General features: G+C 31.3%; 1 protein-coding gene, 1 long non-coding RNA gene and 1 pseudogene across 3 annotated transcripts in view; 2 read left to right on the top strand and 1 right to left on the bottom strand.

Moving 5' to 3' along the window:
• Positions 1-12,492, bottom strand: part of LOC116120255 — a 28,854-nt gene extending 16,362 nt beyond the window's left edge. Inside the window, exon 1 of the long non-coding RNA XR_004126519.1 lies at positions 12,275-12,492. This is a non-coding gene — a long non-coding RNA (uncharacterized LOC116120255). The remainder of the gene's footprint in view (positions 1-12,274) is intronic.
• A 7,222-nt stretch (positions 12,493-19,714) lies between these two features.
• LOC116120253 (receptor-like protein 9a) lies at positions 19,715-22,866 on the top strand. 2 transcript variants are annotated; one of them, XM_031406203.1, is made up of 6 exons: positions 19,715-20,098; positions 20,168-20,326; positions 20,438-20,581; positions 21,091-21,165; positions 21,384-21,530; positions 22,756-22,866. In XM_031406203.1, the coding sequence occupies exons 1-6, from the start codon at positions 19,735-19,737 to the stop codon at positions 22,785-22,787; spliced, it is 921 nt and encodes a 306-aa protein (XP_031262063.1). In that variant the 5' UTR covers positions 19,715-19,734; the 3' UTR covers positions 22,788-22,866. The 2 variants fall into 2 exon arrangements, with proteins under 2 accessions (XP_031262063.1, XP_031262064.1); XM_031406204.1 differs by lacking the exon at positions 21,091-21,165.
• LOC116120333 lies at positions 22,826-24,324 on the top strand (annotated as a pseudogene).
• Positions 24,325-24,980: the final 656 nt, after the last annotated feature.

Below are 24,980 nucleotides of genomic sequence, written 5' to 3'. Positions count from 1 at the left end.
CAGCACCCAACACCACTCCAAGCAGCACCAAAACATCAAACATCAGCAGCTTCAAAGCAACACAAACTAGGCAGCAGAAGAAATCGAAAGAGACAAGAGACAAGAACCACATAAATCTATGGGCAAATCCACCAAAAATTATAAAATTATGGTTCTTGTTAATGTGTTCTAATATATTTATCTAGAACAAGCAAAAGAGAGCTGAACAAGTGATTTTACCCGGAAAATAAAAAACGAGATTCTATAAAACTAATGAAACGAGTTCTTGTTAATGTGTATTTGCCATCCAATCTGTTCTCTGATTCAGTTCTCTTTTCTCCGCAAACACTGGGCGAAGTAGAATATTCTCCAGTACTTCAATCTTGGGTTCAGTTTCTGCTTCAGCTTCGGCTGCCCTAACCGCAACATGGTGAGCTATATTACCGCCAGACTAGATGTCCAGACAGATTGAATTAACTGCATAAATTATCATACGCTCATCAGTATTATGTAATTGAAATGGAAATTGCCTCGTTGAAGCCCATTAATCAGCAATTTAAGCATCATTAAAATCAGAAATTAAAAACCCACCTTACCAAAAATGACTGTCTTGATTGCAGTGATGTGGAACCAAGTGCAGGGCTTAACAAGCGTGGGATCCCAACTTTGAACGACGTTATCTGGATCTGATAAGCTTTTCTAAAGGTGAAAAGAGCGTCCTCCTCTGATGGCAAGGAGGTAGATTGGTGGTGGTGGCCATGGCTGATGGCTGTTTCTAAGGTTTGTTTGTTAGTTGGGTTGAGAATGTGATGGCGTCCTCGAGCTTGGAGAGCAAGAAGTCAATGGTGGATCGAAAGAAGTGGAAGGTCGGAGAGGTCGGGTTGGTTGGATTGAGTGCGGAGAGATTGAGGCGGGACGATGGGTTGGGTGAAGGAGGTGATGCTTTTGTGCGGGATGGGATATGGACGGTGGAGATGCATTTGTTTAAGAGAGAAAGAGGTAACGAGCCATCGAATTTGGAGGAAATTGAGTGAGGATTGCGAAAATCTTAATTGAGAGAAGGAGATTTGAAGAAGACCGACTTGATTGAGCAGAGAAGATTGAAGAAACCGGTTTGAAGGTCATTGGAGTTATCGCCATTAGGAGACATTATTGTTAATATATGAAGCCCACAACGGCGTCATTTTGACTTTAGTAACATACTGCAATTTTGGTTATATCCTTTGCAATCTTGGCCCTTGATTGTGACTGATCCAACGGCTGAAAACACTCCTGATGGTCAACGGTATAAAAGAAGCTTAATCGCCCAAATTTGCACAGTTGCTCTTTTGTGTATTTTCGCGATTGTATTCTCTCTGCTAGGGTTCTTGATTCTGTTCATCTATTGTGTAAATCTTGTGTGTAATCCGATTGAAAGTTGAGAGTAATTCTTGGGTGTTTACGATTGAGGTGGTACTCTGTGATTCGTTGATAATAATAGTGCAGTGATTTAGAACTCAACTTGGATGTGGTTTGTTCAATATCGACAAGTGAATCACGATAAAAGATTGTGTGTTGGTGTTCTTGTTTTGATCTGGGGTTTTTATTAGTATTAAGTTGATGTGGTAGGCTTATCCGTGACTCTGGTATGTTGCCTCCATTGTTGGAGTAATTGGAAAAATAGAATTTCTTCATGCATCATTGAGGTTCCAAACTGCAAGCCATGATTGCTTCAATCGCCATGGATTCTCAATCTACGTTTTTTTCTCAGATATGAGACTGTAGGAAGTTGCGACTCGTGTCTCCTCTGCTCATATCTGCAAGCTAAGTAAACCTGCTGTGCTCTGGACATTTCTTTATAATTTTTATTTTTGTAATGGAAAAGACCTCGTGTTCACTTTATAGAATCATGAGATCGAAATGGAGATGGGAACGGGAATGAAAATTTGTAAAAGTGACTAAATTGATTATATTACAATGAAATGGAATAAATTTATACTTTTGGCAAAATTATCCTTACCGTTAAATGATTATAAATATATTTTTGTAATAATATAAATTAATTAACATAAATCACTCTATAATTTAATATATTTAAAAAAAAATAAATAAATTTATTTATTATAAATAAAACTGATTGTACTATACTTATTTTATTCCATAATATAAATATGTGTTTTTATTTAAATATATTTTTTTAATTTTAGAACTGGTCATTAATGCTGATCAAAGTTGATGGATGGCAACATTCCTTCATGTTTCCGATGTCACCGTTGGCACATGAAGCCTTTCCGTTCGTTGATCTTTGATTGGGAAACCGATCGTCGAATACCGATGTTTGGACGTCATGCGCGATGACATATCTTCCATCACTGCGATTGACGTCTATACACTGGTATCGACGACTTGTCTCTACTGAGACCAAGATATCAATGGACAGAAAGCCTTTATGTGCCATAGTGATATCATAACAAGAAGGAAATTTAGTTTAAGAGGAGGGATTCCAGCTACATATATGCATCATAAGAGTTATCAAATTAGAGACGTGGAACAAATACAACTTCGAACAATAATATTTAATATACAAATAATAATTTGAAAAAAAATTGTCTTACACAGTTATAACTTATTGTGTAAGACAAACAACAATGAATGGAATAAAAATTATACTTTTTGGCAAAATATATCCTTACAGTTAATTATTATAAAAATATTTTTTGTAATATCATAATTAATTAAATAATCACTCTATAATTTAATATATTTCAAAAAAATTTAAACAAAATTAATATTTTATAAATAAGACTGAGAATTATTAACTTATTTTATTCCTAAATATAATATTGTTTTTTATTTAAATATTTTTTTTCAAAATTTTATAACTAGTCATTAATGCCGTTCAAAGTTGATGGATGGCAATGTTCCTTCATGTTTCCGTGTCACCGTCGACACGTGAAGACTTTCCATGTGTTGATACTTTGATTTGGGAAACTAACCACGAATATTGATGTTTAGACGCTCATGCGTGGTGATCATATCTTCCATCATTGCGATTGACGTCCAGCCCTGGTAGTCGACGCTTGTCTCTACTCAGATTGGGATATCGATGGACAGAAAACCTTCACGTGCAACGGTAATATCAGAAACATGAAGGAAAGTTAGTTTAAAGAAAGAGAGAGTCTAACCACATATATACACTATAAGCTTATCAAATTAGAGATTTGAAACAAATACAACTTCTAACAATAGTATTGATATCCAAACAATAATTTGGAAAAAAAAATTGTCTTACACAGTTTAACTTATTGCACTTCATGTTTAATTATCTAAATTTACCTCAAACTCAAAACTTAATGATAATTAGTTTGGTGCAAAATTTGTGAATTTATATAATTCTTAGTTCATACTTAAAAACTTAAAATATTTTATATTTTGTTTATAATTTTAGTGGTGTAATTACAATAAATAAACTAATAGGACTGAAAAAAGAACAAAATAAAGAGGGCTGAAATGTAATTTTCTTAACTTTTTCCCCAATTGTGTTGCTTGTAAATATAAGTGACCCTATTTATAGCCTTTTCTCAACAACCCATTCCCCTAAAAGACTTAATTATCCAATGATAAATGAGGAGATAGATCCGTGTTTTGAAGAAGACTTGCATAGGTCACGTGTTTTCCTGTGTCAATTTAGTAAGTCTATCACTTACAATATATTTTGATTCTCTATTATATATTCATTTTTAATAGTTAAATTTCTTGTTTTGTCACTGAATTAACTTAAATTTCAACTTTTATTTTGGAAATCTATCATATTTAGAGTTGCATTTTAGTTAAGGGGTACCGTGATACTGAACTCTTGATAGAGTGGAATGTTTAGAGACCAGATTGAACGAAATAGAGAACAACAGGAACAAATAATAATAGTTAAACAAACACAAACAGTAACAAAGAAAGTAATACGCGCGATTTACCCTGGTTCACCCAGTGTGTACGTCCAACTGAGTCAATATTATTGCAATATGCCTCACTCTCTCCGTTTACAATGAATGAATTATCTCACACAATAACAAGAGAAAGTATGTTTTATACTAGGTTTAAGAGATTAAACCTAGTTTTACAAGAATTCCTATTCCTAAGCCCAACCCAAAAGGAATTAATAACTTAAAAGGAATCCTATAGCGGTTATACATGGAAAAGCCCAAAACCGCCTACGGCTCGGGGACCCCCGATGCGCCTCCGTTACCCTTAATGCTGAAGTAGTCGACAACTCCAACACAGATCAATGCATGTAAGGAGTATTAAATTATTATAGTTTAAGTATGATAACTGTCTCCTTGCATGTAAGAATGAGCGTTGTTTGCTATTTCACAGGAAGTGGTGTTAAACATAGACATTAGTTCGATCCACATTGTTGCATTATAGAAACCAATGTCTTTTCACGTTTCTGCTGCAAGTGCATTGGCATCAGTTTCTTAAAATGTTTCTGGGTTCTACATGCAACCAAAAGTTGTCACCATTTTCATGCTTTTTTTAGATCTCAAATTTACATATAGTGGAAACTTGTTGATTTGCAATATACCATGTGGTGAGATTTTGTTGTACCAGCTTGTGACAGGATATTTTCTTAAACATCTAATTCTGGTCTAAGGTAGCATTACAGTTTTATGTCTATAGAAGCTAGATGAATCCCTTCTTGAAATTTCTGGACTCTCATTAAGGCTGGAAGACTGGAAGAGGCATGTGAGCTTTGCCGATCTGCTGGCACGGTATGATTTTTTGAGAAGTTTTGATTGCAGAATTCCTGTTTTATTTCCCTTTTCTGGCATCATAGATACTCCATTTTGGCAGCCATGGAGAGCTGCCACATATGCCCTTGGAGGAATGGACCCATTTCTATCTGTTGAAGCCCTGTTGAAGAATGGAAAAAATAGAACTCTTCAAGCCATTGAACTGGAAAGTGGTATTGGTCGCAGTGGCGTCTTGGGAATGGGCTTCCATTGTACATCAGAGGTAAGCTTGAAACAGCATCAAAGAGCTTTCTTGCATTATATTGAGTCTGTAAACATTTAACAGGGTTTTGTCAGATTTCGGGAAATCAAACCTGGGAAATATGACAAAGTAACTGATGTTGCAGAGCAGCACCGGCTGCAGAGTCTTCAAAGGCTGGTAATCCAATGGTTATGCTTTACACCTCCATCCACCATTGCTGATGTTGCAGAAATCATGCTAAACTTCTTATGCAGCATTGAACACAGGTAATTCAGTCCTATGTTTGTAGATTATTGTTTATAATCTCGAAAGTTTGAGTAGTTGCAATGTTTCATTAAAATGGCCAGTATTAGGTTGTGCAGTGCTTACTGGTTTGAAAAGATTTTGTTATTCTTATTGCATTCAAATCTTCAACACTCATAGTGATGAATCATTTAAAGTTGCTCGTTTTTGTTTCTCCCCTGGTTCGAAGGTTCTCTCTAGTGCATTTTGGTTATGCATGCTTGAAACTCAAATTAAATAAACCCTTGTGCATGTTTATTCACTTTCAGATATTAATCAATGCTTTTTCTACACAAGATATTATTCAGGGATTTGCTTTAATTTCTGTGTTGAGTGCTAGCAATGCTATAGGTTGCTATCATTACTTAGTTTCTCTTGCTGAACCTTTGAAGCGCTTTCAGAAACTCCTGAACCCTTAAGGATTATGTTTCTGAATCTAAAAGAGTTCCAGGACTGGGTATGCTTCATTTTTGATGTGTGCTATTTTATATTTGAAATTTGGTTAGCATCTGTGACCTGATTATTTACCTATGAATAAAAATATGTATTTTCTAATTTATGTAGAGGGAGTACTATTCCTGTGATGCAACGTACGGACCTGGCTTAAATTGAATTAGAGATGCTGATGTCCCTGAACTCTCATTTGAGGAAAACAAAGAGCCGTTGCAGCAGCCCAAGAGACACTGAATTTCTCCTTAGTACTGCTTCAACAGATAACATGTCTATCTCTATTCATGTACACTTACAAGCACATGCTCAGACATGAGAGAATTAAATTGACAAGATATTCTTTTGATTGAGGTGGATTTATGCCCTCATGCCCTATTTTGTTCTATGAACTTTAGGGATATTTATTAGTGCTTTGACATTTGATGATTTAATTCTTAATACGGGAGAGAAAATTCCATGGTTGGTTTCCCTTGAAGACCATATATATGAATCAACTGAACCATTATTCCTTGAATTGCATAATGCTGCAATTCTCTGCCTGCCTACTGGCATGTATGTGTCCTGATGCCACCATATGTCTGCAGTAATGAGTGCTCTTTATTCTCACATGAGCGAGGAGTTGTGCTAAATCGCCATTAATGGTATGTTTATTATTGTTTGTGTAATAAAATTGGAAAAAGAAATACTCATATGCCTAGCATACTGATTAGGATATTTGGGTAAAGTTACGATAGTTTCTTTGAGTTCAGCTGTTCAGGTTGTTAATTGATTTTATTAATTTAATGGCTTATTGGCTATTTTGTAGATTGGATGTTTAGGCCTCTAGTTAGTATTTTTTTAATGAATTTCTCATATGAAGGATGGCTTTGGATTTCTGTCATGCAATGTTCAAGTTCTGGATGTAAACTGTGTTTATTATTATTAATTATTAGTTACAGATTAAAGTTCCTAGGGAACAAGAAAAGGGATTTGCTTACTTAATGATGGATCAGCACAACCTTAATGTGATGATCTTCTTTAAGTAGGTATTCTAGAGAAAATAATAGGAAAATCAATTTAATGAGAAGATTAAGAGGCCAAGAATGAATGTTTATTTTTATTTTTTTTGTTTATGTATCAATGTTTCTGGAAGTCTACTTCATGATATATTTCCTTTTGTCCGTGATTAAATTTTTATGTTCAGGTGATTGTTTCTATTTCATCGAGCAACAATTACTGCAACGAGCAACAATATCTATATTGAATTACATAGTTTTAATAATTAAAATAAGATAAAATGATTATGTCAAAGCCTATTCTTATGTTGGATTTGCTTTCATGAAATTGATGTTTTTGAGCCGTGATAATTGGTTTTTCCAACCATTCTTCTACAACTTGGTCCTGCATTTAATAAATTTTGGGTAGACTTTTTGCTCCTTTGGAAAATCAAGTATGGAAATTGCATTAAGTTTCAAGAGTCATGATATTTGAGTAAGTCTTCATGGAATAAATGTTATGACCTGTGATAATTGGTTTTTCCACAACTTAACATTTTTTCCACAACTTGGTCCTACAAGAATAAAAAACCATTTAGAAATTGAAAATTGTAAGAGTCAATACCCACAAGAATAAAAAGCAATAATATTAAGAGAGGATAAGATAATTTGAGCTTATTTCATACACAATGAAAACTAGGATATAAATTTATAATACATCTTTGGAAAAAAGGAGCGAAAGATCTCATGAACACTAATCTGTCCAATGTAATAGGATTAAAAACCTAAATTGAATTGTTCATCAATTATAATTGAAGAAAACAATTGGGTGGAAAATGACTTCCAGCAATAATGTATAGAGAGATTCTAAGAAACTTGTTACTTCGGTTGACCTTGACTCATAAAAAATATTACCAATTATTGTTTTTGTAATTTATCTTTAAAAGTGATTAATAATTAACTTCATTTCAAAAGTGGTTATGCGCCTATACCTTTTCACATATACCGCGTAATGGAAGAGTCTCAAATTGCGTAATCTGATTTTTCCAAGCTAGTTGCAGTCAATGGGAATTTTCCTTCCACAATAGTGGGGGCACCTCTTCCATGTCCTACAGCAAATGAAGTTGCTAGTTATGGTAGAGGAAGCAGTCTCGAACCGTGTAATGGAAGCAATCTCAAATCACGTAATTTGATTTTTCCAAGCTAGTTACAATCAATGGGAATTTTCCTTCCACAACAGTGGGGACCAGCATTAATTTTGCCCTTATTGACCTCTTCTATGTCCTACAGCAAATGAAGTTGTTGTAATTTTTATTAGACGGCTAGCTCCATTTGGTGTTCATTGTTGTTTTTTGGTTTGATTGAGAATTTGAAGTTTCATTGTGGTTAGGTTGGAGTAATCATATTGTGTCAAAACGGCAGATCATGTGATTATACCGCATGATAATGACTGAACAAAAGCATTTGAAGGACGACGATATACAAAAATAAAATCATCTCTTGCATGGCTTAATTCTTGTAATGGGTTTGGCCATTACCTCTGCATTAATGGGATTGAAGGAGGTCCCCGACCTTCGCTGACCCATGCCCATCCCCGTTCATGATTTGCAATTTGTATTTAATAATTAATGTAAATTTTTATTTGAGTCCTTAGTGCAGTTAATTTAAAAGTAATCTCATGTTCTTTATTTACATTTTAGCCCCCTAATTGATATCATAAATTATTATATAATGTTGTAAATATATAAGCCTACATTTTGAAGAAAATAATGTTATAAATATAAGATTTCATAGTTTACCCTTTAGAGATCAAATTTGGAGATTTTCAGATACAGAGTTATAATCTCAATATCGGTTGTACGCATGCGTACACAAGTTTAGTTGCTCCATCTGAGCGATGAGCTTCCTGCCAAGTATGACATTTGTTGCTCTGCCTGTGTGATGTTAGAGCTTTCCAGTATGACATATTTTTCCCTACTCTGCCTGGGTGTGAGCTGCCCACCAGTATGACAGATATTCCCATGGGTACTAGTTGTGTGAGAACCTCAGTATCAATTATGTTTTTATAGTATCACATTAGTTCTCAGCTTTACAATATTAGTAGTTATTAGTTTACGGTATCAATCATTATCATTTATCAGTATCAATTTTACTGTAACAAAATGAACTAATAAAGTAAACAGTTTATAAGTACTTATTTTCATACTTTATGATTTTTTGAAAACTGTTTTACAAAATCATCCACACAACTGATATTTTATTCACCCTTAAAATTCCCCCTCCCATTGACCACAGGGATTGTTAGCAATGCTTTCCATCGAGGTTGGGCCATGCGACATCGTTCCTTTTTGTGTATTTCGCATATTTTGTCTTCATACTTAGGGTTCTTACCCATAGTTTCCATATTATTTGTTTATAGGCTCTAAGATATTTATGATTTTAAGATCATAATTTTGATATGCACCATTTTGTCTTTAGAAAAATGGATTAGATTTTCGATACTCATACATGACCATCTGTTCTCTTAAGTCTTATAGAATGACTGAATCCTATGGATAGAGAAGGCTAGGACGGGTCCTGTCAATTATTCTCTTACTTGGATGTTTTAAAAATTATAGATATAATAAGCTTTATTATATAAATGATATAATAAATGTAATTGTTTAATACTTGAACAAATATACCCATTTATTCATCATGTGCATAAATATGAGTAATATCTATATTGAATTACATAGTTTTAATAATTGAAAAAGACAAAATGATTATGTCAAAGCCTATTCTGTTATTGGATTTGCTTTCGTGAAATTGATGTCTTTGAGCTTGATAATTGGTTTTTCCACATTTCTCCACGACTTGGCCTTGCTTAAATAACTTTTGGGTAGGTATTTCTTCGTCCATGGAAAATCAAGTATGGAAATTGCATTAAGTTTCAGGAGTTAGGATGTTGAGTTAGTCTTCATAAATAGATGTTTATGACGTGACAATTGTTTTCAGATTTTAAGATTCGAATTTATAATATGCACCATTTTGTTTTTAGAAAAAAGATTTGGTACTAAGGAAATTATGAAAGTTAAAAAGGATAGTTTTTCATATCTCATACACGACTCGTCTTGGTCTCTTAGTCTTATAGGAATGCCCAAATTATAAGATAAAGAAGGTTGGGACAGTCCTGTCAATATATCTTTTACTTGGAGCATTTTTATAAATTAGATATAATAGCTTATTTATATAATGATAATAAATGTTATTGTTTAACACTTGAAAGAATATATACCATATTATTCATCATGTGCATAAATATGAGTAATACCTATATTGAATTACTAGTTTTAATATTAAAAAAAAAAAAAAAAACAAAATGATTATGTCAAAGCCTATTCTTGTGCCGTGATAATTGGGTTTTCCATCATTTCTTCACAACTGGCCCTACATTAAATAAATTTTGGTAGACTTCTTGGCCCATTGGAAAATCAAGTATGAAATTGCATTAAGTTAGTGGAGTTAGGATGTTTGAGTCAGTCTTCATGAAATAGATGTTTATGAGCTGTGACATTGTTTTTATTGTTTAAGATTCTAATTTAAAATGTGTACCATTTTATTTAAAAAAAAAGAATTTGAAACTAAGGAAATTTATGAAATTTCAAAAAGAGATTAGTTTTTCGATACTTATAACATGACTCGTCTTGGTCTCTTAAGTCTTATAGGAAACCCATATTCTATGAGATAGAATGATTGGAGAGTCTTGTCAATATATTCTTTACTTGGAGCATTTTTATAAATTATAGATATATGCTTTATTTATATAGATATTATAAAATAAACTGTTTAACAATTGAACAAATATAAACCATAATTTCAGCATTTGCATATATTAGTAATATCTATATTGAATTATAGTTTTAATAATTAAAATAAATAATTATGTCAAAGCCTATTCTTATGTTGTGTTTTCTTTCATGAAATTGATTCTTTGAGCCGTGATATTGGTTTTTCCAACATTTCTTCTACAACTTGGCCCTACATTAAATAATTTTGGGTAGACTTCTTGCCCATTGATCAAGTTAGAAATTGCATTAAGTTTAAGGAGTTAGGATGTTTGAGTCAGCCTCATGAAATAGATGTTTATAGCCGTGACAATGGTTTTACGATTTTAAGATTCGAATTTATGATGTGTACTATTTTGTTTTTAAAAAAAAAAAAAAGATTTGAAACTAAGGAATTTTAGAAAGTTCAAAAAGAGATTATTTTTCGATAACTCATACACGACTCATCTTGGTTTCTTGAGTTTTATAGGAACGCCCAGATTCTATGAGATAGAGAAGGTTGGGACGAGTCTTGTCAATATACTCTTTTACTTGGAGCATTTTTATAATTATAGATTTATAGCATTATTTATTATATAATCATATAATAAATGTTATATGTTTAACAATTGAACAAATATAAAAATCATTATTCATCATGTGCATATATATAAGTAAAATCTATTGAATTACATAGTTTTAATAATTAAAAAAGATAGATGATTATGTTAGCCTATTCTTATCTTGAATTTTCATTCATGAAATTGATGTCTTGAGCCGGATAATTGTTTTTTCCAACATTTCTTCCACAACTTGCCCTATATTATAATTTTGGTAACTTCTTGCCCATTGGAAAATCAATATGGAAATTGCATTAGTTTAGGAGGTTAGAATGTTTGAGTCAGTCTCATGAAATAGATGTTTATGAGTTGTGACGATTGGTTTTACAGTTTTAATTCAATTTATGATGTGTACCATTTTGTTTTAAAAAAAAAAGGATTTGAAGCTAACGAAATCTATGAAGTTCAAAAAGAGATTAGTTTTTCGATACTCATACACGACTCGTCTTGGTCTCTTAAGTCTTATAGAAACGCTCAGATTCTATGGATAGAGAAGGTTGGGACGAGTTTATTAATATATTCTTTCACTTGAGCATTTTTATAAATTATAGATATATAGCTTTATTTGTATATGATTAAATAAATGTTAATTGTTAACAATTGATCAATATAAACCATATTATTCATCATGTGCTTATTGAGTAATATCTATATTGAATTACTGTTTTAATAATTAAATAAGATAAGATTATGTCAAAGTCTATTCTTATGTTGGATTTGCTTTCATGAATTGATGTCTTTGACCGTGATAATTGGGTTTCCAACCTTCTTCCACAACCTCCCTACATAAATAATTGGGTAGACTTCTTGCCTCATTGAAAATCAATATGGAAATTGCAAAGTTTCAAAAGTCATGATATTTGATAAGTCTTTGTGATAGATGTTATGACCTATGACAATTGATTTATCAAATCTTACGACGAACAAACAAAACAAAACAACAAATAACACTAACCCAATTGAGCTTTCTACAGTAGCAATCCCAAATCAACTTCATTTTCCATTCCCATTTACTAAACACAAAAAACCCAAAAAGAATATGCAAGAATTCATCCAAACTAACAGCAGTCAGATCAACACACAGATTACAACCAGTTCAAGTTAACAAACAAAGCTTGAAGCTTCACTGAACTGCTAAAGTTACTAGCATGAACGAAAAGCTGCAAAATTTATGGCGTGTAAAAGAATAACTAACCGGCCACGTGGGGTTTGTCGGAGAAATGATCAGACGGTGGAGATGGGAGGCAGCTTGGCCGTGTAAAGAAGCATGAAAAACGAACTAGCACCGCCATTATTTTGTTGGATAAAACGTTGGATGTGTATGTTGGAAGCCAAGGTTTTTGTTATCTGTGGACAACTTCTGACAAAACAAAATGACTTCGGATTCTCAATGAATAACGCCCGTGCCATTTTGTTTTGTTAGACAAAACCAAGTTAAATACATTTTGGTCTCCGTGGTCATTCTTATATACAAGGTTCGGTAAAAAATCTAATGTTTTATTAAATTATCAAAATATTTTATTCATATTTTTATTTTACTTTTATTGTAGCAAATCAAATTATTAATTTATAAAATTTAAAAATATATTTCTTTTGTAACCAAGGTGTCCAGACAACTTATGCGCATTTCCCACTTACATTAATCATTTCCAAGGGAGACTAGCACAATAATCCACGTCACCTTATGCGCATTTCTCACTTACACTAATCATTTCCAAGGGAGATTAGCACAATAATCCACGTCACGGTCTTCACTTAAACTAATCATTCTTTAGAGTGACTAGTGCAACAACCTATTATCATGATCTCTCACTTAAATCGCGGATGCTCAGATGAGGGATCGAATATGAGTTTATGTGTCTATCCACACTATCCTTAATTCATCCTAACCATCTAGGTTACCCACATATGGATAATTAAAAAAAAATTTGTTTTTCTCAATTTCATGATTTATAAGACAAATTATTTATACAGTGATTCAGTTAGGCCAAAGGCCTTTGAGCAAAGCAAAGATCATGAGTTTTCTTTACTTCATAAGCAGCTTCAGGTGAAGAGACAATGGTGAAAAATTTGGCCGAGCTGTGTGTACATGAGAGGACCATATTTCTTCGCCAAATCTCTTAGCCAGAGATCAGGCAAAGAAACGACAAAATGATGTATATTTTCCCAAACAACAAAGATAGATTGATAAACGAATCTCATAAACTTTCTCTCACAAATCCGACATGACAGTTGATAATTGGTTTTTTTGATGAATTCACCAGAGACTAATTATCAGTTATCACATCATGTTTGTAACATAAAGTTTGTGACATTTGTTTATCAGTGTAGTATTACCTTTTTCCAAATATTGTAGCATGATTCTTTTTTTATTTCCTAGTAATGTTATAAGTTAATTGATTTTTATTTACATTTATATTTACTAGTTACTAAAATTAGCATCATCTACATCAATTGTCATGTTAATCGATATAAGAGTGTTTGTGAGAGTGTTAGTTGATCTAGTATTACTACCTTACTGCCTTACGACAACTCAAAATGGTAAGAAGGAACCTAACGACTAACTAGTAACCACACTCTGTAATACAATAATGTTAGATGTACAAAAAAAATCTTACAAAAATTTATATATAAACTGATGTGGCAGAAAATGAGTGGAAGAGTAAATACAAAAAGTTAAAATCATCATATTCACTTTTTCAATTATTTTTTGTCACATCAATTTGTACACAGATCTTTGTAGGATTTGTTTGTATGTATAACATTATTCATCTATAATAAACTTTTGAAAACCCTAACATCCCCAACGAAATTAGTTAAACAAAACAAAAACACTTTCAAAAATCAAACACTAAAGCTTCACTAGGTTCAAAAATGTCTATCTCGATTCTTTAATCTTGCAAAAAGAGAAACAAGACCCCATAATTGTTCGAGTTCCATACTTTTGGCAACTCAAGTTGCCCTATTACTCCCACCAGTCCTTTTCATGATAATATTTGTCTCTTTCTGAGACAATGTGGTGAGCTTGAAGACTATAGTGTTAAAGGCATGCCCGTTTGGTGTACACTTCTTGTTTGCGAGTCTGCCAATGTTGTTATCCTTCTTTGCACCATTGAAGACATTGAAGTGCAGTCTTCTCAACCGTTGTGTGATCATTGCAAACACACCGATTAGCCCTCTGTTGTTTTTGTTCTTGAATTTACTAAGTGGGTTGAACTTCTTTTCATTTGTTTTGTTATTACTTTTAATATTTGGATTCATTTTCTAACTGGTTTTTTTTTTTGGTTAATTTTGAGATTTTAGGCTTAGTTTTTGTTGTTTTAGGTTGTGGGTTTTAGTGTTGGATGTAAATACTCTTAAATGCCCTACTGTTGTAATTTTTTATTAGACTGGCTAGGCTCCATTTTGTGTTCAATTTGTTGTTGTTTTGGTTTGATTGAGAATTTGAAGTTTCATTGTGGTTAGGTTGGAGTAATCATATTGTGTCAAAACGGCAGTATCATGTGATTATACCGCATGATAATGACTGGAACAATAAGCATTTGAAGGACGATGATATACAAAAATAAAATCATCTCTTGCATGGCTTAATTTATTGTAATGGGTTTGGCCATTAGCTCTGCATTAATGGGATTGAAGGAGGTCCCCGACCTTGCCTTGACCCATGCCCATCCCCTGTTCATGATTTGCAATTTGTATTTAATAATTAAGTGTAAAGTTTTATTTGAGTCCTTAGTGCAGTTAATTTAAAAGTAATCTCATGTTCTTTATTTACATTTTAGCCCCCTTATTGTATATCATAAATTATTATTATAATGTTGTAATAATTATAAAGGCCTACATTTTGAAGAAAATAATGTATTAGACTAAATATAAGATTTACAGTAGTTTACCACCTTTAGAGATCAAATTTGGAGATTTTCAGATACAGAGTTATAGATCTCAAATATCGGTTGTACGCATGCGTACAACAAGTTTAGTTGCTCCATCTGAGCGATGAGCTTCCTGCCAAGTATGACATATTTAGTTGCTCTGCCTGTGTGATGTTAGAGCTTTCCAAGTATGACATATTTTTCCCTACTCTGCCTGTGTGTGAGCTGCCCACCTAGTATGACAGATATTCCCATGGGTACTAGTTGTAGTGAGAACCTTAGTATCAATTATTAGTTTTATAGAATCACATTAGTTCTCAGCTTTACAATATTAGAATAGTTATTAGTTTACGGTATCAAATCATTTATCATTTATCAGTTATCAATTTTACTGTAACAGAAATGAACTAATAAAGTAAACAGTTTATAAGTACTTATTTTCATACTTTATGATTTTTTGAAAACTGTTTTACAAAATCATCCACACACTGAGTATCTTTAACTCACCCTTTTAAAATTCCCCCCTCCCATTGACCACAGGGATTGTCTAGAGCAATGACTTTCCATCGAGGTTGGGCCTATGCGACATCAGTCCATTTGTGTGTTATGTCGCATATTTTGTCTTTCACTACTTGAGGGTTCATTACCCATAGTTTCCATATTATTTTGTTTATAGGGCCTAAAAGCAATATTTATGATTTTAAGATTCATAATTTATGATATGCACCATTTTGTCTTTAGAAAATGGATTAGATTTTCGATACTCATACATGACTCATCTTGGTCTCTTAAGTCTTATAGGAATGCTCGAATCCTATGGGATAGAGAAGGCTAGGACGGGTCCTGTCAATATATTCTCTTACTTGGACTGTTTTTAAAAATTATAGATATAATAAGCTTTATTTATATAAATGATATAATAAATGTTAATTGTTTAATACTTGAACAAATATAAAACCATATTATTCATCATGTGCATAAATATGAGTAATATCTATATTGAATTACATAGTTTTAATAATTGAAAAAAGACAAAATGATTATGTCAAAGCCTATTCTTGTATTGGATTTGCTTTTGTGAAATTGATGTCTTTGAGTCGTGATAATTGGTTTTTCCAACATTTCTTCCACGACTTGGCCTTGCATTAAATAACTTTTGGGTAGGTATTTCTTGCTCCATTGGAAAATCAAGTATGGAAATTGCATTAAGTTTCAGGAGTTAGGATGTCTGAGTTAGTCTTCATGAAATAGATGTTTATGAGTCGTGACAATTGGTTTTCAGATTTTAAGATTCGGAATTTATAATATGCACCATTTTGTTTTTAGAAAAAAGATTTGGTACTAAGGAAATTTATGAAAGTTCAAAAAGAGATTAGTTTTTCAATACTCATACACGACTCGTCTTGGTCTCTTGAGTCTTATAGGAATGCCCAAATTCTATAAGATAAAGAAGGTTGGGACAAGTCCTGTCAATATATTCTTTTACTTGGAGCATTTTTATAAATTATAGATATAATAAGCTTATTTTATATAAATGATATAATAAATGTTAATTGTTTAACACTTGAAAGAATATATAACCCCATATTATTCATCATGTGCATAAATATGAGTAATACCTATATTGAATTACATAGTTTTAATAATTATAAAAAAAAAAAAAAAAAGACAAAATGATTATGTCAAAGCCTATTCTTGTGCCGTGATAATTGGGTTTTCCATCATTTCTTCCACAACTTGGCCCTACATTAAATAAATTTTGGGTAGACTTCTTGGCCCATTGGAAAATCAAGTATGAAAATTGCATTAAGTTTAAGGAGTTAGGATGTTTGAGCCAGTCTTCATGAAATAGATGTTTATGAGCTGTGACAATTGGTTTTACGATTTTAAGATTCAGAATTTAAAATGTGTACCATTTTATTTAAAAAAAAAAAAAGAATTTGAAACTAAGGAAATTTATGAAAGTTCAAAAAGAGATTAGTTTTTCGATACTTATACATGACTCGTCTTGGTCTCTTAAGTCTTATAGGAACGCCCATATTCTATGAGATAGAGAATATTGGGACGAGTCTTGTCAATATATTCTTTTACTTGGAGCATTTTTATAAATTATAGATATAATAGGCTTTATTTATATAGATAATATAATAAATGTAAACTGTTTAACAATTGAACAAATATAAAACCATATAATTCAGCATGTGCATATATATGAGTAATATCTATATTGAATTACATAGTTTTAATAATTAAAATCAGATAAAATGATTATGTCAAAGCCTATTCTTATGTTGGTTTTTCTTTCATGAAATTGATATCTTTGAGCCGTGATGATTGGTTTTTCCAACATTTCTTCTACAACTTGGCCCTACATTAAATAAATTTTGGGTAGACTTCTTGCCCCATTGGAAAATCAAGTATAGAAATTGCATTAAGTTTAAGGAGTTAGGATGTTTGAGTCAGCCTTCATGAAATAGATGTTTATGAGCCGTGACAATTGGTTTTACGATTTTAAGATTCAGAATTTATGATGTGTACTATTTTGTTTTTTAAAAAAAAAAAAAAGATTTGAAACTAAGGAAATTTATGAAAGTTCAAAAAGAGATTAGTTTTTCGATACTCATACACGACTCATCTTGGTTTCTTGAGTTTTATAGGAACGCCCAGATTCTATGAGATAGAGAAGGTTGGGACGAGTCTTGTCAATATACTCTTTTACTTGGAGCATTTTTATAAATTATAGATATAATAAGCTTTATTTATATAAATCATATAATAAATGTTAATTGTTTAACAATTGAACAAATATAAAATCATATTATTCATCATGTGCATATATATAAGTAAAATCTATATTGAATTACATAGTTTTAATAATTAAAATAAGATAAGATGATTATGTTAAGGCCTATTCTTATCTTGAATTTTCATTCATGAAATTGATGTCTTTGAGCCGTGATAATTGGTTTTTCCAACATTTCTTCCACAACTTGGCCCTATATTAAATAAATTTTGGGTAGACTTCTTGTCCCATTGGAAAATCAAGTATGGAAATTGCATTAAGTTTAAGGAGTTAGGATGTTTGAGTCAGTCTTCATGAAATAGATGTTTATGAGTTGTGACGATTGGTTTTACGATTTTAAGATTCAGAATTTATGATGTGTACCATTTTGTTTTAAAAAAAAAAAAGGATTTGAAGCTAACGAAATCTATGAAAGTTCAAAAAGAGATTAGTTTTTCGATACTCATACACGACTCGTCTTGGTCTCTTAAGTCTTATAGAAACGCTCAGATTCTATGAGATAGAGAAGGTTGTGACGAGTCTTGTCAATATATTCTTTTACTTGGATCTTTTTTTATAAATTATAGATATAATAAGCTTTATTTGTATAAATGATATAATAAATGTTAATTGTTTAACAATTGATCAAATATAAAACCATATTATTCATCATGTGCATATACATGAGTAATATCTATAATGAATTACATAGTTTTAATAATTAAAATAAGATAAACGATTATGTCAAAGTCTATTTTTATGTTGGATTTGCTTTCATGAAATTGATGTCTTTGAGCCGTGATAATTGGGTTTTCCAACCTTTCTTCCACAACCTAGCCCTACATTAAATAAATTTTGGGTAGACTTCTTGCCTCATTGGAAAATCAATATGGAAATTGCATTAAGTTTCAAAAGTCATGATATTTGAGTAAGTCTTTGTGAAATAGATGTTATGACCTATGACAATTGATTTTTCCACAACTTAACATTTTTTCCACAACTTGGTCCTACAAGAATGAAAAACCATTTAGAAATTGAAAATTGTTAGAGCCAATACCAACAAGAACAAAAAGCAATAAAATTAAGTAAGAGAGGATAAGATAATTTGAGCTTACTTCATACACAATGGAAACAAGGATATAAACTTATAATAAATCTTTGGAAAAAAGGAGCGAATGATCTCATGAACACTAATCTGTCCAATGTAATAGGATTAAAAACCTAAATTGAATTGTTTATCAATTATAATTGAAGAAAACAATTGGTTAGAAAAAGATTTCTAGCAATAATGTATAGAGAGATTCTAAGAAACTTGTTACTTTGGTTGACCTTGACTCATAAAAAATATTACCAAGTGTTGTTTTTGTAATTTATCTTCAAAAGTGATTAATAATTAACTTCATTTAAAAAGTGGTTATGCGCCTATACCTTCTCATATATACTATCTGGATGTATATAAATTAAAATTATTAAGTATAAAGAAATTGATTCATTGAACAACACACTATATGACAATATAAAAATAAAATGTTTTATATAATTTATTTAACAATATAATATTACTTAATTAAATTAGTTATGGTAGAGGAAGCAGTCTCAAACTGCATAATTTGATTTTTCCAAGCTAGTTGCAGTCAATGGGAATTTTCCTTCCACAACAGTGGGGGCTAGCATTAATTTTGCCCTTATTGACCTCTGCTATGTCCTACAGCAAATGAAGTTATTAGTTATGGTAGAGGAAGCAGTCTCAAACCGCGTAATTTGATTTTTCCAAGCTAGTTGCAGTCAATGGGAATTTTCCTTCCACAATAATGGGGACCAGCATTAATTTTGCCCTTATTGGCCTCTTCTATGTCCTACAGCAAATGAAGTTGTTGACCAAAAAGGTAATACTTCTATGTTTTTAGTCTATACAATATTGAGATCCAATAATATTATAAATAGCACAAAGCTAATCTCTTAGTAGTCACAGAAGCAGAGCAATTAGTGTGTTATTGAGAGATGGGGTTTAAATGTGTGAGGATGTGGTTGATGTTGATTTTGATATTTATTTCTTTACAAGGATGGAGGATTGAAGGGTGTTTGAAGCAAGAGAGATCTGCTCTCTTGCAACTTAAACATTTCTTCAATGATCCTTACAAACTTCAAAATTGGTTTGAGGGAAATGGAAATTCAAACTGTTGTGTCTGGGAAAGTGTTATTTGCAATAGCATAACGGGTAGAGTGATCTCTCTTGATCTTGACTATACAAGAAGTCAAGAATTAGGAGAGTGGTATCTAAATGTTTCTTTGTTTTCTCCCTTCCGAGAACTGGAGACACTTGACTTAAGAGGAAATCTCATAGCCGGTTGCGTTGAGAATGAAGGTTTTCCATCCTCACTTTAAATTATGAAATTTTACTTCCATGTCTTTATTAACAAGAGTTGCTTTGTAGGTTTTGAAAGATTATCACACTTGACTAATCTCGTGGATCTCGAACTTGGCTACAATATGTTCAATGACAGCCACGTTTTATCAGCTTTGAGCCAACATTCATCTCTCAAGAATTTAAGTCTATATTATAATCAGTTTAGAGAACTGAACCATTTTAATGGTAATGTTCTTTTATATGACATAACTTTTATTATCACTTTTATATTTAAGATTGATACACAAAATTATGTACAATTATTATTATTACTATTATTATATTTGCTAATTTCAGCTTCAAGGTTGAGCAACTTGGAGCTTCTAAGCTTAAGCGGTAACATGTTCAACAATAGCATATTATCATATGTGTCTACTCTCTCATCATTAAAGGTACTATATCTGGGTGACATCGGATTAAAAGGCATTGTTGATCTTCAAGGCAAGCTTGCTTCTCATCTTTAATTTCTCTAATGTATAACAATTTATTCTATACAGAAGGCTCTCTCTCTTTGCTTTGTCAAACTAGAGTTGGAGATATTGCAATCAAGTAAATTAAGAGCTCTGAATAAGATTCTTTCGGAAACTTCAGTTTACTCAATCCAAACATCTTCTTCATTTTTTGATGGTTTTAGCTGACTGTATAATTAAACTCTTTGACCAACACAAAGAAGGTAGAGTAGTTGAGCAGAATGAGATTTTCAAAAAGGGATAAAACTTATATTCATTTAGGAAGACAATATTGAAGGCTATGGATATCTAGAAGTAATTAATGTTGACTTAATGAAAGTTGTTAATTAAGTATTGATGATAAAAATGTTTTAATAGCATCTTATCATATCTCTAGTTGGTCTTTCATCATTAAAGGACTTTGTCATTGCCTTCAATGAAATTAAAAATCTTCTTAAATGCTTTTTTATTAGTTTTAATCACTGTTTTAACTCTTGCCAGAATTGGATTCCTTGAGCAACTTAGAGGAGTTGTACATAGGCGGAAATGAGATTAAAAAAATTGTATTCTCCAAAGGTATATGATTAATAATATTTAAACTTACATTTCTCATCCTTTACCAACATAGACGCACAATAGCACACATGTACTATATTTCTCTAAAGAGCACATTTCAGATTTTAGAGTGGTATTTTTATTCTAATTATTAAATCAAATAAATTTAAAGAACTTTGTTTTTCAATATGGGAAAGCATTGAAAATATTTGTGCTTGAATATTTTCACAAACACACAGGTGAAACAAATTTGAGGAAGTTGACTTCGCTTAGACTATACGGTATTAGTGGTGGAAGCAGTCTCTTACAAACATTGGGCTTATTCCCATCCCTAGAGTCTCTTATATTCAATTATAACAACTTTAGTGGAGCAGTTACTACTGACGGTAAGTTACAATAATATTGAAAGTAAGTACATTAATTTGTTTTGCCTTTAAATTATTGTCATAATTATATAATAACTTTCCTAAAATTTATTCTACCTTTTCAACATAGTAGTAGCCTTCAGCTTCTATTGTTCTACTTTCCATATAAACTTTCTTCGAAGCATTGGAGCATTTACGTCACCTGAAAGTTTGCATAATTTGTAAGTAATGATCAAGAAAACTGAAAGTGGAATTAAAACTCTAGTTTAATGCATTCATTGACAAAAGACAATTTTTAAGATTCATTCCATATTATTTACAATTTCCACAAAATAAAATGAAAAAAAAATTGAATTTTGTTTTTTATTAAAGGATTTGATGAGAATTGATTAATTGTATGAATTGAATATTGATTTATAGATCATTTATTTTTCGAAACACTAACGATGTATTAATTAAAGTTATCTTTTAGTCTAACCTTTTTCTCTTTAAACGTACATTTTATTGTTTTAACGCTTATTAAATTGAAAACAACTTTATTTTTCTTCTTTCTTTATTAATGAAATTTCATCTTCTTTTATTTTTGTATTTAAGATTTTATTTAACCTTGTTGAATTTTTTTTTTTCAAGTCATTACTGGTCGTGCTGCATTACGTAATAAAGATATGCTTTTTAGCCCCTTTTTTTTTTTTTTTTTTTTTTTTTTTTTTTTTTTTTTTTTTTTTGTTTAAGGTTAGCCCCATATTCTATTTTATTAAGGATATAAATGTAGTAAAATATTTTATTGAAATTGGTTCTCAAAATTCATGGGTAAATTTGTTGAAATATCCTTTTTGGGAATTAAAGTGGTCCCATAGAAAGTCTAAAAAGGCGTTTGTTTTTGAGACTAAATAAAAGTACGACTCCTTTTAAGAAATTGCAGAGCAAATTGCAGCCAAATTACCTTTTTGTAAAAGCAACAAAATCAAACTAATTAAGAAATATTAGGATTTATGATCAACTTAAAAGATCGTAAAGTCTCAATGTCTCAAAGACTCTTACAATTTTTAAATACTCACATGAAATGGTCAAAAGCCTTTTAAAAACCTTGAAAATACATATTAGTTTTATAAGATTTATCTAACCCTGCTATTTTTTTTTTTTCTAGTTTAGCCTCTATACCATATTGAATATTCTTTTTCAATTTAGAATATAAATAATTAGTGTAGATTATTGAACAATTTTTATTACTTTTGTGCTTTTGTAGAGTTACCTTCGTTCAAGAATCTGACAATTTAACTATTTCCGACACTGTTTTTAACAACAAATTTCTTCAAATGATCGAGGGTATACTTCTCTTCAATCTATTGAAATTTCAGCAGTAACCTCAACATCAGCGACACTCTATTTGACAAAGTTAGTAACTTTTCTCTCTCCTTACAGTAAATTTATAATTTATGTATATAATTCTATTAAAAGAAAAAATAAAAAATACGCACATAGCTAGTATATTTATTAAATTTGTGCACTACATAATTATAAGCATATTGATTAAGTAACATTTGCATGACTATTATTACCCTTGTGCTTCATATAGTAACTATTAAGGACATTTTTTATTTCAGAATTTGTAAGATGCTTCATCTTCAGCACTTAAACATGATGGACAATGGTTTAACGGGCACCTTGCCTTGTTGTCTTGGAAACTATTGACTTCCCTTCAATATCTAGATATCTCATACAATGATTTTACGGGTACCTTGCCTTGTTGTCTTGCAAACTTGACTTCCCTTCAACACCTAGGTATCTCATCAAATCATTTTACGGGTACCTTGCCTTGGTTTTTAGCAAACTTGACTTCCTTTCTATATCTTGATATCTCATCAAATAATTTTACGGGAAATATCTCCTTATCTCCCCTTAAGGTGCTGACATCCATCCAAGAATTAAGCCTTTCAGACAATCATTTTCAAATCCCTGTTTCCTTTGAACCATTTTTTAACCACTCAAAGCTTAAGATGTTCTATGGTGAGAGTAATGAAATATATGCAGGAATTGAGTCACAATATCTGGCCCCAAAATTTCAATTAAATGGCATCTCGTTATCCAATTGTGGATATAGTGGTTCATTTCCCAGATTTCTCTATAGTCAGCATGACTTACAATGGGTTTATCTCTCTAACTTTAATTCAAAGGGAAAGTTTCCAGTTTGGTTGTTAAACAACAATACCAAGCTAGAAACACTTTATCTAGTTAATAATTCTCTTTCAGGGCCTTTGCAATTACCAATTCATCCTCACATGTCTTTGCAAGAATTAGATATATCCATCAATTCCTTCCATGGGCATATTCCAATGGAATTTGGAGCTTATCTACCAATGCTACAAACTTTAAACATTTCTAGAAATGCTTTGAATGGTAGTATTCCCTCTTCGGTTGGTGACATGAATTGGTTGATGTATTTGGATTTGTCCAACAATTTGTTGACTGGAGGAATACCTGAGCATATGGCCATGGGTTGCATCTCATTACAACGCCTTGCATTGTCAAATAATAGTTTGCAAGGTCAGATATTCTAAGATAACTTCAACCTCACCAGCTTGTCAATATTACAATTGGATCCCAAATAGTTTGTCTAATTGCTCCTTGGAAGTGTTGTGTATAAGTGATAACCATCTTGTTGAATGGTCAGGAAATAAATTATATCTTTGATAGATATTATAATGTCAAAGAATCATCTTGAAGGTCCAATCCCATTGGATTTTGTCAACTAGAAAATCTTAAAGTATTAGACCTTTCAGAGACAATATTAAAATTTGTAAAAACAAAAACTTAATACTTATGATCAGATTTTAAAAAATTACAAACAAATATATCATAAATATTTAATTCAATCTAATTCATTCAGAGTTATTCAATAATCAACATTAAATAGTTACCAGACACGTTACCAAACACCACCTTAGTCTTGTATAAGTGTTTCAAAAACTTTTGTTTGCTAAAATTTAGATTTTTCTCAAAATTAAACTTGTGAATCATTCTATTAAATCTTTTTATAGAATTTCTTTATTTAATAGTTTTAAATAAAAAGTAAAAGTAGAACTAAGGATATTTTTGTCCACCTATTTGAAAGGTTTTTTAGCTTATCGATATCAAATAACTAATTATATATTATTTTCTTTGATTAAAATAAGAAAATATATAATTACCATCAAAAGAAATAACAATAGAAAAAGTTTAGTTCAAAAAAACATCTAAATCAATGAAAAACCATCTCAAGAAATTGATCATGCAATATGTTTCATTGACTCTACAAATTGCTGACATTCTAAGGGGTTGTTTGTTTTTCTCACTTTTCATTCAATATATATAGTTTAAGTCTTCTTTTTTTTTTTTTTAACAAATTATCTCTTATTTTCAAATAAAATCACTTGTTAGAAAAAGTAAAATTTTGTAACTTAAATTTAAATACTGAAAATTTTAAAGAACACA

The sequence above is a fragment of the Pistacia vera genome, unplaced genomic scaffold (genome assembly GCF_008641045.1).
Source record: "Pistacia vera cultivar Batoury unplaced genomic scaffold, PisVer_v2 Contig93, whole genome shotgun sequence".
Lineage (NCBI taxonomy): Eukaryota > Viridiplantae > Streptophyta > Magnoliopsida > Sapindales > Anacardiaceae > Pistacia > Pistacia vera.
Note: the sequence above shows the minus strand (reverse complement) of the source record. Positions and strands in the feature narration are given on the sequence as shown.

Coding starts and splice junctions, on each gene's coding strand:
- LOC116120253 (XM_031406203.1), top strand. CDS start 19,735: ATGGGGTTTAAATGTGTGAGGATGTGGTTGATGTTGATTTTGATATTT. Junction 20,582..21,090: donor AGGCATTGTTGATCTTCAAG/GCAAGCTTGCTT, acceptor AACTCTTGCCAG/AATTGGATTCCTTGAGCAAC. Junction 21,531..22,755: donor TGGAGCAGTTACTACTGACG/GTAAGTTACAAT, acceptor GTGCTTTTGTAG/AGTTACCTTCGTTCAAGAAT.